Below are 21506 nucleotides of genomic sequence, written 5' to 3'. Positions count from 1 at the left end.
AGTAAATAAATGTACATTTTTAGGGAAGAAAAACCTGTTCCCTTACATGGTTCATTAGCTGAGACCTTTGTCTACCAATATATCAGTTTAAAAATAATGTATTATTAAATAATAAAAACTAACTTCTAAAACATGTTTTGCCCCTTGTCTCAAGAATCAGTGACAGGCAACCTTACAGGTAAAAATTTAGACCGGTTGAACCAGTTTAACTTGACAACATTTTTTGTGACAAACATGAGCATTAGTAGAGAAAAGCTGTTAGAGAATAATGTGGATCAGTTTGAGAACAGATCAGTTTAATGCTGTTATCTAGACACAGGACGGGTTTATGAACTGGATGAAGTTTGTGTTTGATGTTCTTCATTGTTGAGACAGAGGTAGGTTTGAACAAACATATTCCTGAGTTCATATATAGTACTATCTATAACAACTTATCTTAATGTGATCACTGATTTCTGAGACATATCAGCAGCATTTGGAGAATCTCTTCTGTTAACATAAACATTGTATTAAATTACAAACCAAAAAAATAAACATTTGTCTAGCTTGTGAACAATTCACTGCCATACTGAAATAAGTAAATTATACCTAAAGCTTTTTTTATTCTCATGTTATATTCTGTATATCTAATGTTTAAAATTGTTGTACATTTTTAGTCTGTTTCAAGTGCACTGCCTCTAATATGAGTGTCTATGAGAAGAGAGAGGAGGAGGAGGGTGTTCTGAGATGCAGTCAGAGTGTTGAGTCCTTGATCATTCCCCCTGATCTCAGAGGTGGAGCAGTGACCTCTGACCCTGAGTGAGTATAAACATTGTTTAACTGCTGCAGTGAAAAAAAAATACAGTACAGTACAGTAATGGGGTAAAAATGCTGCCCACCTCTGGGCCTTACCATCTGATACCAGAAAGAAAGAAATCTTGTTTACCTTTGTTTCATAAATGACCATCTTTTTCTCAGCTCTCCTCTTTCTTCTGAAAATGAAAACCAGTTAAGCCTGTTTTTTAAAAACATTTCTGTGACCATTATTGTGCATCATAATGACAATCACAAATGGATTCATGCACTTCTATTGGAGCAATCTTTGAAATTAAGCTAGTTGTGTATAATTACAATTTGTTATATATTTTAATATGGTGTGGATTAGTTTAATTCATGAACAATTTACTGCTCTATTGAAATTGTTAAAGAATGGCCTAGACAATAAAACAGGCAAATGTGACTTAAAGGCAGAGTAGGTGAATTTTTTCCAGAAACATTGTTATGCTGGTTTAAAGTCTCTTCACATCCTGATAGCAATCATTAAGTTAAGTGGTCTAAATATATTTATTAGGGTTGTCGAGCGATTACATTTTTTTATCTAATTAATTACATGTTGTGGCGATTAATTAATCTAATTAATCGCAATTTATTCGCACATCAGTTTTGGCTGAGGAATTACCCCCAAAAGATAATTTGAAGTCATTATTGTGTAAAGCATCAAATATACATTAATGTAAAATTAGACTCTAAATAAGAAATTATATCTGCCAGTAGGTGGCAGTGAATGTCTTAATGATTAAGTCGTTCATTCATTCATTCGATTCATTCAAACAGCTGATTGATTCATCAGGAGTGAAGTCAGTGGTTCTCTTTAGGCTTGTTGGACTTGAAGCAGCGCTACACAGACTGATGACATGTATGACATTAAAGTATCACGAGGGCGATTAGAGAGCAGATGTCTCTGTTTGCTTTTGAATCGCTCTGGCTGTTCTTTGATTTCATACACCGATTGGTCTGTGTAGCGCTGCTTCAAGTCCAACAAGTCTTTTATGAATGGTCTGCTGAATCATTGATTTCACTCGGTTAGTTCAAAATGCAGATTCTGAAATGAAACACTGCTGTCCATTGCACGGAGACGAACAGTTCTGCTTTGTCTTTAAATTTTTATTAGCAAAATAGAACAAAATAGACAATATAGTGTCTAAAATAACAACATTAACTTCTTATTTACTTAACTGTTGTATAAAGTCAGTATTGCATTTGCACTCGTTATATAGGCTATGGGACAACAGCACTTGTGATATTGCACTCGTTGCTCGTGTGATATTGCTTAACTCATATGATCTAAATATGAGACAAAAACTCAATCGGCCATTTTTGCCCCTATATCTGTAATTTAAGGGACTTTCTGACTGCATTCCATAGGCTTCGTTATGCAGTGAGTTGTTGCCTTGCATCATATTAGTCATCAATCAACTGCATGTAATGTCAGATGAACTATGTCCTACCTGCCTGTCAACACCCTGCACACGCAGACATCACACGTCAGTAAGATAACCAGAGGCTCCTGGGCTGCAGCATTACTGTAGGCCCCACACCCCAGATAAAAATGTTATTTTATCTTGCTGCCAAATATTTGTCTAAATTGTTCTGTCGATACACCTGTTAACATTTACAACACTTTGTTTTCATGCAATATAGGGAAGGAAGAAAGATCTTTCTGCAGATGAAAAGCATGAAAAGGTGCTGTGTCTTGCAAAAGGCATGAAAACAACTAACATTTTGTGAAAACTGAATAGAGATTATCAAACTGTCAAAAGATTTGTGAGTTATTTAGAGCACATAAGAACTCGGTTAGCTGAAGCCTTATTAAGGAAAGTTTCTGTCAAGCATTAAATTATTAAAAGATTATTAAATTATTAAAAGGGCAACTGTAAAAAAGCTGGTGTTGAGCAGCAAACAGGTATTTGAAGCTGCTGGTGTCTCTGGAGTCTCAAGAACCTCTCCATGCAGGCTGGCAGTTGTGCGTAAAGTTGCATTTCAGCCACTCCTAAATAATATAATTATAATTATAAACAAAGCTCACAAATAGAAATCTTTACAGCGGGTTTAGAAATACATGAAGACTCTATTTCACTCACAAATCTTTTGACAATTTGAAAATCTGTGTTCAGTTTTCACAAAATATTTGTTGTTGTTTTTTTATTCCTTTTGCACCCTTTTATGCATTTCATCTTCAGAAAGATCTTTCTTCCTCCCCATATTGCATGAAAACTGTGACTTGCTTAATAATGTGAAACAACATCTTTAGGTAGGTTTCATATTTGTTTACCCAAGTAGGCCTGGCAAACTATTTAACAAACCTGTCTAAAAATATATGAGAAATAAAACAAACAAACACTTTCTTTGAAAGACTAATGTTTATTGTGCTAAAATATCCTACTGATATGTCACTTGCATAATAATTTGGAACATAGTGTACGTGAGTAAGCAAAAACAGTCTTTGCCAGTAGGTGGCGCTTGTGGAACTATACAGTAGAATTATAGCATTACACAAAGTAGAGCTGCGCTTATAAACACTACATTATTATAGGCATTATACAGAGGTAATATTTAAAGAAAATGCATTCAAAACGTTCCTGTCCGAAATTCAAGTTTACATATGATTTAAACACCATAAATTAAAGCAATCACTTGGCATAAATATGGGCACATTTTTACATGGAAACATACAGCGCTCGCATTTAATTAATTAAATCATAGCCTTTTGAAGTTTAATTATCACATTTAAGCAATATTGCGATTCCTGTTTTTCTGTCCCCAGATTTAAAACCTCCTGAAATTAAAATTGAGCAGCACTAATGGAACACAGTGACTGGATCTAAAACCTTAAGATGACATTCAGATTATGTCCACGCACATGTACATATAATACGCCCCTACCCCACACCACTAATCCTACCCATTGTGTATCATATGCACGCAAAATTAATTTTAGCATATAAATAGCACGCCAAATACACACATAAACTCATGCTATAGATACGCAATATTAGGAGATTTTGTTGTTACAGATATCTATATAACTAGATAGATATCTAAGACTCTAAATTTTTTGTTGTTGTTGTTGTTCAGATATTCCTCTTTAAAAGAAAAAAGTATCAGCTGTATGCAAAGTGATCGACATTTTGTTTTCGACCACTGAAAATGTGTACAATTAACTGTTTGTTTGTTTCTTTATTTATATAGCACCTTACAAGCTACACAGTAGTTCCAAAGTGCTGTACATTACAATAGAAACCAATAGAACAACAAAACAAGACATAAAACCATCCATACACTAATGTACTAAAATGCCAGAGAGTACAAATCAGCTTTAAAGCCATCATAATTTGTAACATGTACAATTTACATGTACCATTTTTTAACTATCACTGTTAGAATATAATACAACAAAGATTGCTAAAGTTTTCACTACAGTTTTCTGTCAATGTAAAAAATAATGATGCTACCATCTTCAAACACTGCAAAAAATGCTTTTCTTACTTAGATTTTTTGTCTTGTTTCCAGTCCAAATATCTAAACATTCTTAAATCAAGAAGCATTTTCTTAACAAGTAAAAATTATTGTCTTGTTTTCAGAAAAAATAAGTCAAAATTAAGTGAGTTTTTCCTTAAAACAAGCAGAATAATCTGCCAATGGGGTAAGCAAAATAATCTGGTTTTTGGTTGGAAATAAGATTATTTTTCTCACCTCATTGGCAGATTATTTTTGCTTATTTTACCCCTCTGCAATTTGGCTCCAAATACCCTGTAGTTACCTGTAGTTTTGACAAGTGTTCTGGAGCCATCCTAAGTCCAGTGTTTACTTTGAGACAGAGAAAAACAAGTACAAAAAGCTACAAAAAATGAGCTTCTGTGTAAAGCAGCAGTAGTTAGTAAACAAACCCCATGCATCCAGGGCAGGTGCCAGTATAGAGTCTAAAACCACTAGTACTATTGGGATAAATAAGAGCCAGCTACACCTGAAACTAAAATGTACTAAAACAAAACAGACATGTAAATACAAAGACACAGAAATTTCAAAATCTAACCTAATACTGCCTAATACTAAATTAAAATATAAATTAAATTTGAAAATAGTGTTAATTTGGTCTAAATGTGGTGTCATTTTAATTATTTAAAACAATTAAAATAATTAAATTTTAGAGATTGGTGTATTAGAAACATTTATAAAAATGCATTTGCACAGTTGTTTGTCCTTTTCTCCCCACTGTTTCTGCAGATGGAAGAGAGATGAGGTGATCAGACAAGTGACTTTCACTGACTCCGACTGTCAGACCCTCATCAGGCAGAGAGTCAAAGACAAACACAAAACCAGCATGAAGAACAAATATGAGAGATTATTTGAGGGAATCAAACTAAAAGAGAATCAAACCCTCCTGAACAGGATGTACACACAGCTCTACATCATAGAGGGTGAGAGTGAAGGGGTAAATGAAGAACATGAGGTTGTACAGATGGAGAAAACGGCTCGAACACAAGGCACTCCAATCTACTGCAATGACATCTTTAATCCCTTGCATCAACCAGGATGTGAGGACAAAGACAAAATCAAGTCTGTACTTACTAAGGGCATTGCTGGAATTGGAAAAACCATCTCTGTGCAGAAGTTCATTCTGGACTGGGCCGAGGGAAAAGCCAATCAGGATGTAGATTTCATGTTTGTGCTTCCATTTCGAGAGCTGAATTTGATTAAAGATCAGCAGTACAGTCTTCACAGACTTCTGCTGGACTTTCACCCTGAACTTCAAGATCTGGACTCAAAGATTTATGAGGAGTGTAAAGTTGTTTTCATCTTTGATGGTTTGGATGAAAGCAGAATTGCACTGATGTTTTCAGATGATGATGAAAAGGTTTGTGATGTGAATGAGTCTTCATCAGTGGGTGTGTTGATGTCAAACCTCATCAGAGGAGACCTGCTTCCCTCTGCTCTCATCTGGATCACCTCCAGACCAGCAGCAGCAAATCAGATCCCCTCCAAATACATCAACCGTGTGACAGAAATTCAGGGATTCAATGAGCATCAGAAGGAGGAATATTTCAGGAAGAGGATCAGTGACGAGCATCAAGCCAGCAGAATAATTTCAGACATTAGAAAATCAAGAAGCCTTGACATCATGTGCCACATACCTGTCTTCTGTTGGATCTCAGCCACTGTGTTTCAAAACCACCTGAAACAAACAGAAATCCCCCAAACTCTGACTGAAATGTACATCCACTTCCTGCTGACTCAGATCAATATGAGGAATCAGAAGTATGATGAGAAAGATCCCGAGAAAATCTTGAAGTCCAATAGAGATGTGATTGTGAAACTTGCTGAACTAGCTTTCAAACAGCTGATGAAGGGCAATGTGATGTTCTATGAGGAGGACCTGATTGAGAGTGGCATAGACGTCACTGACGCCTCAGTGTATTCGGGGATTTGCACTGAGATCTTTAAGGAGGAATCTGTGATTCATCAGAGGAAAGTCTACTGCTTCATTCATCTGAGCTTTCAGGAGTTTCTAGCTGCTTTATATCTGTTTTACTGCCATGCTGTCAAAAATGAGAACTCACTGAAGATGTTTCTGAATAAAAGATATCAGCAGTACAGTCAGAAAAACTCTCTGTATGAGCTACTAGAAGTAGCAGTTCGTAAATCCTTACGGAATGAAAATGGACACCTGCATCTTTTCCTGCGGTTCCTGCTGGGCATCTCACTGGAGTCCAATCAGAGACTCTTACAGGATCTACTGACACACACAGTGAAGAGCACAGAGATCACCAAGAGAATCTCACAGTACATTAAAGACAAAATTAAGGGATTTGATTGTCTCTCAGCTGACAGATGCATTAATCTGTTCCTCTGTCTTCTGGAAATGAAGGATCAGACTCTGTGCAGAGAGATTCAGGACTTTGTGAAATCAGAGAATCACTCAGTGAATCAACTCTCTCCGTCTCACTGCTCAACAATCGCCTACATGCTTCAGATATCAGAGAAGGAACTGGATGAGTTTGATCTGAAGAAATACAACACATCAGATGAGGGTAGAAAGAGACTGATACCAGCTGTGCTGAACTGCAGAAAAGCTCTGTGAGTATTAATTTATGTGATTGGAAATCGGACTGAATGTTTTTTCTTTGACACTTTTCTTTGACATGTAGCCAGCAAAAGACAGACAGAGTGTTTATCTAGGACCATTAATAAGAATGTGAATGATAAAGTATTGTTTTGCGGTGTGCACTTTGATCTTAACGCCTTTAGCCTTATTATTTATTATTCTCTTGTTGGGTAAAGTAAGTCGAGTCTGGCCTAAATTATAAGCATTTTAAATGATTATCTCTTTGGTATGTTTTTATTCAAAGTCTTAAAACACTATAAATCAAGCCTGGTTAGGCAGTTTTTGTAATCAATAAATTCTTTTAATTGGTTACTTTTCTTTTTATAATAAACAATAATGTAAAGGCAAATAAAACTTTGTATTTAAACTCTAATAATCCCACTTTGAATCAAAGGTGTAGTCAGCTCTTGGCTTCTTGTCTTCAGCTTGGGGTTTTTTGTCCTCAGCTCTGGGCTTCTAGGTGTCAGGGGAACTTATGTATATCAGTATGTAAAGAGGTAGTTGTAACTTTCCCAAAGTTTCCAAGATCCTTCTCAAGGCCTTGCAGGTAAAGGCTGTCTGCCTTTTCATGTCCTTGAACTCCAGTAAACTCAACCAAGATGGCTGATTTCCTTTTAAAGTTCGAGGAGTATAACCACATTAGAACCACAGTTTTTTGTGTGTCCTTGAACACACACATAAATGCACACTCTTCTGCTCCTCCTTCTCATGTTTAGGCACACATACATACATAACTAACAATTACTGTACATCTCTGACACTACAGTATAAGGCATTTCATAGAAACAAATATAAATAACATTGTACACATGCATTATATGCAGTGCATTGTAATCAGTACATTGGCTAAATATGTGTAACAAAAAGATATCTACAATAGACAAGGAGGCAGGGTAATTGCATTTCTTTGATATTATAACAGAGGGGAAACATCAGGGCTATTGCAAAAATAATATTTACAAACTTTTAGTTTAAAAAGTAAGAACTTTTTTAATAAGTCAAAAGTTCTAATGTTATTTTAGGAATTTATAATTTGACAATAGACATAATCTTTTTGAGAAAATAAACTCTTCAAATCTGCCTATTCAGTTTGTGTTGTGTAGATGTCTGTTTTCTCCATATTAAGATTTTTCTGTCTAACGCTTTCAGCTCTGTGATTGGTGGTCCAGCTGTAAAATTACAGAGGGCCAAGCCATAGCAAGTCAATGAGAGACGAATTTCAAATTACAGGAAAATTGGCCGGTCATATTGTAAATGGGTGGGGCTTGCTATCACCAATGTTATGATTCGTTCCGCCTGTTATGGGAAACACGATATTACAGCACTATTCATTATTGAAACCGGAAAACAACATTAATGAGGATGACCTCATTGCTAATATATTAACCATGCTGTTTTCAAGATGCCACGATTGCTGTTCGCTGTCTGTGATGCGGAAGTGTCTGTCACTAATGTGCTTTGGTCTGAGCACTGTCATGCATCAGCTTACATTAAATTTTGTTGGTTTTGTGGCCAGTTGTCACCATATTCCGCTGAAATACACACACCAATTGTGTGACGATGCAATTATATGTAATGAGGATTTGCATTTTATTACTTTTTGTTTAATTTTGATAACTCTCACGCTCACTCAGATGTTTGCCTGTGGCATTTCTTGTCAAAGATAACATGGAGTATTATAGAAGAGAACAGAGTAAGCTAGGCTGATTTTAGGCTTTGTTTACTTTTTTCCTGACGAGGGAAAGGTGTGAGAGGGCCATGGTTCTAAAGAGTCACGGTTCACTACTGTATTATACAACAGTACTTTAATAAATAAACAATTATTTCATTCTCATATTTTGCTGCACTGTTGTGTAGAATCTTTGTTTTTTGTCATGATATCAGCAAACAGACCTTTACTTGTGTCAAATATATGATTATAACTGATCTGGAGTCGGTTTCATAATAACTTAAAGTATCATACTAATTTAAACATTTTTGAGCTGATCGTCAGTCAATGTTTATTGTATAGAATAGAATATAGAATATTTGGAACAGTAGTAAACATGTATGTTAGGTTAAATCATTAAATAATTTATTTATTCTTAATTAAATTAAAATTATATAAAGTAATTGCAGTTAAGTTCAGAAAGCCTAAACCTGGAGCTCAAATATTAGATTTAGAACATAAATAATATAACCCTATTAAATAATAATTATTTTTTTCTAAATGATTTTTCTGGTAAAAAACAAACAAAAAACATTGGGTATTGTAACGATCAGTCCTCTGAAGGCGAGCTTGATGAACCCAAGTGCAGTTTATTGAATTATCCAAAGTGAACAAACCAAAGAATGCAACCAACATGAACATGAACATAAGCAGACTTGACGATGAGCAGACTTAAACATGAGCAGACTTGGCAATGAGCAGACTTGACTATGAACAGACTTGACTATGAACAGACTTGACATGACACTCACCAACAGTAGGGTTACATTAACAATACACAACAAAGTAACATGGGGAAACAATGGCTTTAAATACAAGAACCAAGTGAACACATGACTAAGACAACCAATGAGCAAGTGACACAAGGAACAAGGGAACCAATGACAGAACAGAAATGAAAACCACATGACTATAAACAACCAATCATAACATGACACATAGACTAAGGGAGAACATGAGGAGCAAGGGAAGCATGACACAAGCAAGCAACATGAATAAAACTACAAAATAAAAGACATGAACCATGAACATGAAAACAAAAAACATGAAACATAACACCTAAAACAAGACATTACAGGTATTAATGGTTATAATGAAAATATTAAAAGTTATTATTAAATCATTATTATTTTTTATTTTACAGAACAACAGTAAAATTACAATACTAACATTTATGGATGTCTTTATTGCTTGCTTTCAAACATTAAATCATCGCACTTTTATTTTGATGGAATACCACAGAGATCCAGGAAGACATATCTCTTTGAGATTTATAAACGACACTCATTACGGATGGTTGACTCATGTTGCGTTCCCAAATGCAAGGGACTCAAACACGCACAGCACTTGCAGAGAAGCATTTTCTGTGAATCGAAGCTGAAAGCTGTTTTACTCCAAGCAGTGCGTCAGACTATATATTTCTATAATTACATCACAACAGTTGTGATTAGATGATCACACTAAGACAGATTATGTTCTCAAATCCATGCATTGTCAAAATTCTTAAAAAAGTTACCGGGCAGCTGGTGGATAACACTGTTTCAGCGCCGATTTTTCCACACATTTAGCGCTTTAAACCCTTACAAACATGCTAATAGTGTCCTGCAGGTGGCGGCGCAAGCTCGAGCACTGCTGCCAGAAGCAATTCATCCATGAAATAAATGTATTAGAAAATGTAATATTTTGCAGTTTATTTAGTAATTGTTTAAGGCCATTTCGTGATTTCAATCATCATACAGTTACCAGCCACCCCCCATCATCTTTTTCGAGGGGTTCACCTCCATTCAACCATCCTACACACAGGTGAAATGTGAATGACTGGTTGCACCAGCCAGAGGGCGAGGAGTCATGCTACTTTATATGCTGCACACAACCTGTGGGATTCCTGCACTTTCCGTCTTTGACGAGACATAAAAAACAGCTCATACCGCAGGAATGATATGACAAAAAAAATTTAGTAGTTTTGAAACTGTAACCTTTTCAAACTGCAGTATATCTTGAAACCGGGAACAGGCCCATACCTATTCACAATCTATTAATTGAAGAAAATACCAGTCATGGGATCAATATGTGGTCAATGCCATATGCAGAACACAGAAAACAATATTTTAACTTATCTCCATATTTCAACTTGTTTCATCCTTGTTAGTTAATAAATGTGATTTTTCAGATATGATTAACTCCTGATCCAGAATATTAGTCTTGGGATCAGAAAACAGATCTTTTTTTTCTTTATTGTACTTTAATTCTTTTTTATAGACTTGCTGACTGTAATCTCACTGATGAGTGCTGTGAAAGTTTGTCTTCATCTCTACAATCATCAAACTCACTGAGAGAGCTTGACCTGAGTTACAATGACCTGCAGGATTCAGGAGTGAAGCTGCTCTCTGATGGACTAAAGAGCTACTGTCAACTCAACATACTGAGGTTTGTAATTTTCATTAAAATGCAATTCAGTCCAGACAATAAATTGGCCCATCAGTGTCTGATAATGCAATCATTTTCAAAATTTGTGGCCATCACTCTTTAGTTATCAGAAACAGTGAAAAATTGCATATTTTGGCAAGATGCATGAGGATATTTTTACTCTTGTCCGTTTAGATTGTCCCTCTGTAATCTCACTGATCAGTGTTGTGAAGGTTTGTCTTCGTGTCTACAATCATCAAACTCCTCACTGAGAGAGCTGGACCTGAGTCACAATGACCTGCAGGATTCAGGAGTGAAGCTTCTGTCAGATGGACTGAAGAGTTCACACTGTCAACTCAACATACTGAAGTAAAAAAAAAAAAAAAAAAACTGATTAAGGTTCATGTGGTTATGAAATTAAAGATGCCCTCTACTGTGGTCATGATCTCCTGTGTGTTTGTAATATATTAGCAGACCCTGAAATCTTAAGACTTTGACTTAGTATTTGCTACAGAATGTTATTATAAATTTTTTTATTTGATTTGATTTGATTCACTGTTTAAAATGTCAAAGTTGTGAGGATTGGAGATAAACAGAAACTATTACTGAGATCAATTCTGCTCCATCAACACTGCGACATTGAGTAATATGCTGAACCCAGAGTTAGTCCAGCTGAACTAAACCTGTAACCAGTGATCTGTGAAAAGTGCTACACTGAATCAATGAATCCTTTGATTTAATCTGAACACTCATGTGTGTGAATCAGTTTAATATGACCTCCAGTCATGTGATGATTTCTGTGTGTAGATTATCTGGCTGTATGGTGACAGAGGAAGGCTGTTGTTATCTGGCTTCAGCTCTGAGTTCAAACCCCTCACACCTGAGAGAGCTGGATCTGAGCTACAATCACCCAGGACAATCATTAGTCAAGCTGCTCTCTGATCCAAACTACAGACTGGACAACCTCAAGTATGTTCAATACTAAAAATCATCCTGTCGAGTGTGTTTGTACATGTGTGTGCTGTAAAGTCACTGAAAACTGATAGATCCCCGCATACAGCAAATTTATACACATAAATACTGCACAGAAAAGTAAAGACATGTCTTGAACTCTGTGGCTGTGTCCGAAATCGCCTCCTATACCCTTAAATAGGGCCATTTGTAGTGGTGTCCGAAACCAAAGTGGACATTACAGAGTCAAGTCATTCAATTACATAATGCACCGCAATAACAAGTGTACAACCGATGTACACTCAACGCCTAGAGAATACCCATAATGCAATGTGTGAGTCGTGCCAAATGAATTCCCACTTCTTGACCAGAGGATGGTGCCCGAAGCTAAATCATCGATCCATCCACTTCCCAATGTGGCTACAACATAATATCATACTGGTATAAATTAATTTTTACTTGATTATTAAATTGCTTTATTAAGGTTTATACGTGATAGTTTTCATCACAGAGTTCTAAATAAATTTTTTCATTACTACTGGAGCTGCCAGTTTGCCAAGTTTCAAATGATTATTAAACAGCAAGCACAAACTATGCAAAAGCAGCAGCCCTTCTGGCGCACTCAGTGTCCGAATTCACTCACTTGTTTTCATTCACTCCTTCAAGATGACTATATTAGTGGACTAATGTAGGGACTAGTGAATGAGGGTATAGGGGGTGATTTCAAAAACAGCATGTGACTGAAGATGATCTTGCTTCAGCTCAACAGCTGCTTGTGACTCATAACGGCATCTGAGAAACAGACTCAAGTCTCTGATCCCAAAACATCAATTCAAATGCTGTTGCTGCTCTAGAAAGTAAATTTGCATTGCTTTCAGAGACATGAAGTAAAAACAGATCTAACTGTGTGTTTTGGCTTATTTTACACTTCATTATTTTGTAAAATTAGTGTGAAATCTTTTGTTTTTATAGTGTAGATCATGGAGAAGAGAGCAGGATTAAACAAGGGCCGCATAAATGTAAGCACACACACAAGCACACACACATACACACACGTTGTTTTGTTGTCATGAATGTTTTAATCTCTTTTCTTGTGTTAAGATGCATGTGAGCCCACACTGGATTTAAACACCGCACTTAATTGTTCTGCTCTACCTAAGAGGATCAGAAAGGTGATACGTATTATGATGAAGCGTTTGTATCCTGATAATCCAGAGACATTTGATAAGTCTGTTCGGGTTGTGTGTAGTAAGAAGCAGACTGGATGCTGTAAATGGGAGTGTAAATAGAGCGAGAAGGCTGATATATCAGTGACACACAAAGGAATCAGCAGGAAAGGATGGAGCAATGACTGCTGGTTTGGATTCAGTAAAAGGTCCTGGAGTCTGTCCTGTTTTAATGACAGATTAACCATCTAGCACAAGAAGAGCACAGTCATATATGTCCCTTCATGTTCCTCTAACTGGTCGGCCAACACTCTGTCCTTCTACACACACTCACAAACTTACACTCATTCAACAGCACATTCACTGAACCCCTGTATGCTGGATTTGGGCTTCATTATTCTAATAGTTCAGTGTCAGTTGAGTGAAAGAAACGCTCTAACATTATCTCTCTCTTTAGCTCGCACAGCTGAAAACTCTTTCTCTCCTAATTTTAATTTCAGTGCGTATATAGAAACACACACACGTTGAGACACCACAGACTTCTATTGTGTTTCTTGACATCAACATTATTACAGGCTGATCTTTAAATTGTTTTAAATTGTTGCTTCCAAAATCCTCAAATATATTTAAAAGAAAGTTTTTATAACCATTTTTAATTTAATGACCAATAACATTTATTTTCTTAAATGTTTTTTCATCTTTTTTTTTTTTCATCTCATGAACATGAAATCACATATGGGTCAACACAGATACTAGAAATATTGTAATGTCAAATATTTATCATACATATAAAAAATGTTGCCTGGATTATAAAATCTAGCATGTAAAAAATCTTGTGTTTTAAACTCCAGTGGCAGGTGAAGTTGTGAGTCTTGTTTTATATGAAGAATCAGTTACAGCATGGTTTGATATTTAAATGGTCAAATTAGTGTGTGATTCCAGTGCAGTACGTTCATCTCACCACCAGAGGTCACTTGCACCTTCTTATTGAAATTTACTCTTAAAGGGATTGTTCACCCAAAAATGAAAATTTTATCATTTACTCACCCTCAAGTTCTTGCAAATCTGTATAAATTTATTTTTTCTGCTGAACACATAAGATTTTTTTTAAAGTATGTTGGTAATCAAACAGTTGATGGTAGCCATTGACAAAAAAAAAAAAAAAAACTATGGAAGTCTGGCTACTGTCAACTTTCTGTTTACCAACAGTCTTTAAAATATCTTATTTTGTATTCAACAGAAGAAAGAAATTCATACAGGTTTGCAAGAACTTGAGGGTGAGTAAATGATGACAACTTTCATTTTTGGGTGAACTATTCCTTTAATATTCACACATTTCAATATTCACAATATTTAATATTTATTAATTGATTATTACTTCATAGTTGAAGTACAGGAAAAGCTGCAGATCAGTATCATAGTTTATGTATTTAGATATCATAAACATATGAATACTATGCTAAGAAAAATACTTGGTTTCGAAGATGTTTGTTTTTATAAAGGCCTGGGGCCGTATTCACAAAACATTTTATCTTACCACTTAGAGTTCTCCTAAATAGCAGTAAAAGTTCTAAGAGTTTCCTCTTAAAACCTATTCACAAAGCTGCTGAGACCAACTTTTACTAAGGAACAGAGAGAGTCAGAATCTGAATGAGCTTTATTTGCCAAGTATGTTTACATACACAAGGAATTTGTCTTAGTGACAGGAGCTTCCAGTGCAGAAGAAAGTACAGACATAGTGCAGACATGCATAGGAATTACACAGTAGAAATGAAATATAACAATAATATAAGAAAGAAATTTCATTATTTTTTCTTTCTTTTGTTTTATTGGCGGTATGAATACTATTCTTATTTTTCTACAAAAAGTTTGTAGTGGTGTTTGTATATTATTACATAAAAAACCCTATTATATTCTCATTAATATAATATTCTAATGAAGAAGGTTGATTTTAATCTCTATTTTAATAAAGAATCTACTTCATGATAATAAATTGTTATTGGATGTATATATCCCAATAATCTTAATGGGTAACCCTACTATGGATAAATTCCCTTCAGTTACTCTTGCACTAATGCTAATGCTTATCATGAAAAGAATCTTCTTGAAATAAAAAGATTTCACAACCCCACCTCTAAAGAGTTTACTTTCTTTTCACATCCCCATCAAACCACTTCCCTTATTGATTATATATTTATTTCTTGTCATATGGCTCATCTGGTCAACCAAGCAAACACTGCTCCCATTATCATCTCTGACCACGCCCCAGTCACTATCTCTATACACCTTGCAGTTAGTTCAAAAGCCCCTCGATTTTGGAATTGGATCCTTATTATTTGATGGATGACCTGTTTGTTGAATTTAAGAGAGAACAATTTCTTTCTAATGATTTAGAAGAGATGGATCCTACAGTGCTATGGAATGTCTACAAAAATGGCATGATAATTTCTTATGTAAGCAAAAAGAACAAGGATAAAATAGCTAAACAATTTTGAATTAGAAAAGCAAATATCCAGTTTACAAAGGCAATATTCTATCTTGAAATCATAAAATATTCTGACTCCATTCAAGTACTCCAGGATGTTATTAAATGACTTAAAGGGTTAGTTCACTCAAAACTGAAAATTCTGTCATTACTCACCCTCATCGTTATTTTTGTTTTTTTGCACACAAAAAATATCCTCGTCGCTTCATAAAATTAAGGTTGAACCACTGCAGTCACATCGACTGTTTTAACGATTTCTTTAGTTCCTTTGTGGACCTTGAAAGTGGTGGTTAAATTACTGTCTATGTACAGGTAGGAACACACCAAACTGACGCGGACAAACTAGTGGCGACGAAAGCAGACTGCGGGGTTGGCTCACGTCGGCAGCGTCTGGGTCCAAAGTTGCCCTGACACACCAAACCAACGCTCGACAGCCGATGGCCAAGTAGCACGTCCGTTCTGCTCCTGCGTAAGATGAAATTCCTTTCCGTACCAGCAGGTGGCAGTAGCTGAACAGCCAATCAGAATGATCAGATGGACCAACGAGCTCCGACGCTGATTCAACATGTTGAATCGGCCGAAAAAAAGCCGATGAGGACCAACTTCAGCCGACGGTGCGGAACACTGAGAAAACTAAAGGCGGGCATACATTGTGAGCTGGTAACCTTGTTGAAATCACACATAAATCGCACTGTACAAGTATATCACATGCGATTAAAAGCCAATGCGCACGATTTATGTGCTCACACTATGTGGTCCGATGGTCGAGCTGTGACTTGACTGGTCACACTATGCGTTTGAAATATGCACAATAAACCCACATACTGGGTTGCACCAATTGACCATATGTTTCCAGAGATATTGTCAAAAGCATCAACTATGGATAAAGAGAATTTAGCATTTCAATTTATATATTGAATTATTATTATTATTATTATTATTAGGGTAGGCCTACTTTTATTATTCAATTGATATTAAAATTAATTTGGGCCACAATAGGCTAATTTCATAGCGCATAACTGATGCGCTGCGAGGATAATCAAAAGATTTGTTAGATTAGCTTACTCATCATTGAAAATGATTTACAGACATTTATACAATGAATTATAGGCCTATAATTAAAATTATTAACAGTGTGTCTGACCACTGCAATAATCAGTCAATAAAAGCAGCTTAATTTCAAAAACAACTTGTTTAACACAAAATACTTCTCATTTTTTCACTACATAGCCTACAGAATATGGGCCATAAGAGAAATATTAAGAAAATAAATTAAGACATAGCGTACCGTTATCAGCATGTTGAAGTAGGCTAGATTTATCTTTCGTTGTGTCTGAGAGATTATGTACCGAAAGCTTGTCGGTTTTATTTTTGTTTTCTGTAAAGGCTGAATAATTGACTGGGGATTGAGACTTCTTCATCGACATAACTCTCACACAAAGTTTGCACATTGCTTGCGTGATATACAGTACACTGACTCGCCATTATTGCAAGGTGACATTTTTCACCAATTGCCATGGACAACGGTTCACATTTCCGCATTTACAGTGATAATAAAATTAGTAAGGCTAAACATTAAATAGCCTACATGAGTAAACAAAAAGTGAAAAGCAAAACAAGTAAATTAATGATCAAGTAAATTAGTACAAGAGGCGCCGGTTATTTACACACAGGTGGCTTGGAAGACGTGGGTATAATAGACTATGGTTTATCCATTATGCAACACGAACTAGAGGTAAGCAACAGTTTGCTAAATTGCAGCTAGTTTGATAGCTACAGAACTTAAAGATCTCCCTCTTTTTGTTTTCTTTCTTGCTGCATTTTAGATTAAATGGTTTAATTTCTATTTTCGCGCATGTGCAGTGAGGGGAAAAAACACAGAGTTTAGGGCAATCGGTCCATAGCTCTCCTTCAACTGTGCGATATCCTCACGAGGGGCAACCGAAATTTCTGACATGCCAGAAATTCATCCGACCATCCGATTGCCAGTCGGGAGAGGTTTGTCGCTTCTTGTTTTCCCATGTACACTGCATGAACACTGCACGACAAACGACGCACGACAAAGCTGAAAATCGGCCCGACTCATAAAAGAGTCGCACGAGTCATAATTCGGCTCAAAATCGGACGAAAATTGCACAGTGTATGCCTGCCTTTAGTCGGCCAACGAACAAAAACTGCCCGACGGCCGACCTTCGGCTTGGTGTGTTCCTGCCTTACGAGTCATAAACCTCTCGGATTTCATCAAAAATATCTCAATTTGTGTTCCGAAGATGAACAAAGGTCTTACGGGTTTGGAACAACATGAGGGTGAGTGATTAATGACAGAATTTTCATTTTTTGTTGAACTAGCTCTTTAATTACCGTTTCCATCTGGTATTAAGATGCGTTTTGGTCAATCAGATCAGAAGTGGACGACGCAAAAAATACAGATGTAAACAGGGTCTAAAACGTTTTGAGCTTGTCCACTTTCAACCACTTCCAGATGTCGTCGAAAAAACACATTCGACCAGATTGCTTTCATAGTGTAAATGCTCATATGGTTGAATGTGTTCAGACAGCCACAAGAAGAGATAAGAAACGAAAGCTGCTGCTCTCTGCATGTTTTTCCATCGTCTCTGGTCATGTTCATATATAAATTGCGTGAGCTTATTTTGTCCATTAGATCAAATGATCTGGAAAAAACCCATACATTTACGTGCCCATAGACCGTCCCCTCAAAGAAATCAGGACAGATGTGGTCGAAAGTGGAAAAAAGAGACGAATTAAAACACGAGGTGTAAACGGAAATGTGATCCGATCAAACGGTCAACAAAATCTTAATACCTGGTGTAAACAGGGCCACTGACGTCACAGGCTGAGAGAGATGTTCTTTTTGCAGACAATGCTTGTTTGAGATGGGAAATAAACCAAATTGTTTGCAAAACTTATAAAGAATAGACCAGGTAAAAATGTTATTTCAGCTGTGAGAGATACAGAGGGGAGAAGATGTATTGATAAAGAAATTAACAATATTTTTAGACTGTTCAATATTGAACTGTATTCTTTTGAAGATAATTCACATAGTCTAAAAGATAATCCATTCCTTGAAAATGTAGTGATCCCAAGAATAACCACCAAACAACATGATTTATTAGAAGCCCCTCTCTCTTTGCTAGAAGTCAAGTCTGCTATGTATTCTTTACAGCCAGGGAAATCCCCAGGTCAGACGGTAAGTCGATTTTTGTCAGATATTGCAGGACAAGCTATATTTTACAAGGACAAGTAGCTATATTTTGAAGGCCCTAACTAAAGCATTTGCAGAATCTTCTGTTTCTGATGTTATGAGCTTCTGACTTATTTTAAAAAAGGAAAAGACCCTGAATAATATGGATTGTACAGGCCTATAAGCTTATTAAATATTGATATAAAAATATTGGCTGAAATTTTAGCAAATGATTAGAACTGGTTATTCCCAGTGTAATTATATAATCAGGCCTTCTAGTGTCAATCGATGCAGAGAAAGCATTCGATAGGGTGGAGTGGGGTTACCTATTTGAGGTTATGAAAAAATTCTACTCTGAAAATAACTTCTCCAAATGGATCAGTTTGTTGTACACTAATCCTAAAGCCTCAATAATAACTAATGATGTTGTCTCTGCCTCATTTGATCTTCACTATGGAACACATCAAGGTTGCCCACTCTCACCTCTATTGTTTGCAATCGCAATAGAGCCCCAGTAATACATGTACAACAGAATAAAAAAAAAAATCCATGCTGTTCATTTGGGAAAAAAACAGCAAAAAATAAATAAATAACGCTTTATGCAGAAGATGTCATTCTCACACTGTAAATAATTGCCAGAAATTTACAGGATTAAAGAGTATTATTTTACAATAAATTACTGTATTTTTTTTTTTATTTAGTTTTTATTTATTATATTATTGAGAGCATTTAGTTGTTGTATTTCATTGTCTTTCCTTTTTGTAAAGCACACTTTCTATATACATCTTAAATTGTTATAATGTATTCATATATTAATAATTTAATGAAATTATGTAAACAATCATTAGTAATAATTTTGTGTAATAATGTAAAATCAACAAAAAAGATATCAAAACTTAAATTAACTTGCTATGAGTTTGTTTTAAAATAAATTAAATTCTGAATGGTAAAAAATGAAAGATACTTTTAAAATTAAATGAACACCGCCAGTAGGTGGCAGCAAATAACAGACTTAAGTAGTGAGTCATTGGAGTCAATCTTTCAAACGATTCATTCAAAACGCTTTTTCATTTACACAAAAAAAAAAGATGGGCTACGTTCGAAACAGCATACTTCCCTACTATTTAGTGGGCAAAAAGCACCTGGAAAATACCTGGAAATACTTGGGTGGTCTACTAATTCTCGCGAGATTCAGATGTGCGTATACTAATAGTGCGTTTGGATATGCTTACTTACCTACTAAATAGTAGGTGAAAACAATACGTGAAAGGAGTAGTATGTCCGAAACCTCAATATTCATAAAACTGAAATCCTTGAATGGCTGCTGAGTATGAGACACTATACAGGGCTTCATGTCACTTTCACTTTTACACTTTTGATCTGTCTTCAAATCATTTAAGAGCAAATTATCTGGCTTCTTATTAGCATTAGAGTTTGCATAGTAATTATTTTTATATATTATTGAATTAAATTTTAAATTTACCAACATTTAATTTGTTACATTTTGATTTGTCTTATTGCTATGCAGTTTTACACAATGTACTTACACGCATTTGTCTATTGTGTAAATGTTTAAGCATTTATTTTTCATCCATAATAAACTTTGGTTACACTTTATTTTAGTGCCGTAGTTACATTGTAATTACTCAAGTAAGTACTGAGTACAATTAATTAACTACATGTACTTACTATAGAGTTACAGTTAGAGTTTGGCTTAGGGTTAGTTACTTGTAATTATGCATAATTTACTGTTATTACTATAGTAAGTACAAAAAGCAAAAAGCAGTAGGCAAACGAATAAGTATATCCGAATCCTTAGTATTTATCAAAGAGTAGGCATAAAATACCTGGGTGGTGTACTAATTCTCGCGAGATTCAGATGTGCGTATACTAATAGTGCGTTTGAATATGCCTACTTACTTACTAAATAGTAGGTGAAAATAATACTTGAAATGAGTAGTATGTCTGAAACCTCAGTATTCATAAAACTGAAATCCCTGGATGGCTACTGCTTCTGCCCAGATTCTGAAGTGTTCATTGATGGACACTTTTCTATCCCAGACTTCCCAAGAGGCAATGGGAGAGGATACATCAAATAACAAGTTTCCGGTGGACGACCGTACGCAGAATGCGCAAGTCGATTTGTGGCGGAAGAGTATCCTTTGATCTGTCCTTTGTAAGGACAAATGCAGAGGCACAGAGGATAGAGCAAAACAAATAACAAGTCACAGATTATAAGTCTAAAACGATCATTTTTAAAGAGAAATTTCAGAGGATTTCCATATAAGAGAAGAGGAGCTTAAATTTGTTGCACAGCCCTATTTGTTTTTGAACACAAGAGGCGTCTAAGCTTACAATACTCCTACATCCTGCATCATACATCTCATCAGAGGATTACTGTGTACAGTCGTCCACTGGAAACTAGTTATTTGAGTTTGTAAAGTTTTAAATATGGATATTTTTCTTACAAAAACACATCACTTCGCTTCATAAGGCCTTTATTAACCCACTGGAGTCATATGGATTACTTTTTTATGGATGGATGCATTATTTTTGACTTAAAAATGTGGCCCCCTATTCACAACCATTATAAACCTTGGAGGGTCAAGGATATTCTTAAATATATCTCTGATTGTGTTCGTCTGAAAGAAGCAGCATCCTGGAAA

The 21506-nt window shown here is 35.6% G+C and overlaps 1 protein-coding gene across 1 annotated transcript; it reads left to right on the top strand.

The window, feature by feature from the left end:
• Positions 1-235: 235 nt before the first annotated feature.
• LOC127498606 (NACHT, LRR and PYD domains-containing protein 3-like) lies at positions 236-16515 on the top strand. Its single transcript, XM_051868144.1, has 8 exons — positions 236-377; positions 657-798; positions 5044-6894; positions 10890-11057; positions 11232-11405; positions 11844-12005; positions 12960-13006; positions 13089-16515. The coding sequence occupies exons 2-8, from the start codon at positions 683-685 to the stop codon at positions 13274-13276; spliced, it is 2706 nt and encodes a 901-aa protein (XP_051724104.1). The 5' UTR covers positions 236-377; positions 657-682; the 3' UTR covers positions 13277-16515.
• Positions 16516-21506: the final 4991 nt, after the last annotated feature.

The sequence above is a fragment of the Ctenopharyngodon idella genome, chromosome 17 (genome assembly GCF_019924925.1).
Source record: "Ctenopharyngodon idella isolate HZGC_01 chromosome 17, HZGC01, whole genome shotgun sequence".
Taxonomy (NCBI): domain Eukaryota; kingdom Metazoa; phylum Chordata; class Actinopteri; order Cypriniformes; family Xenocyprididae; genus Ctenopharyngodon; species Ctenopharyngodon idella.
Note: the sequence above shows the minus strand (reverse complement) of the source record. Positions and strands in the feature narration are given on the sequence as shown.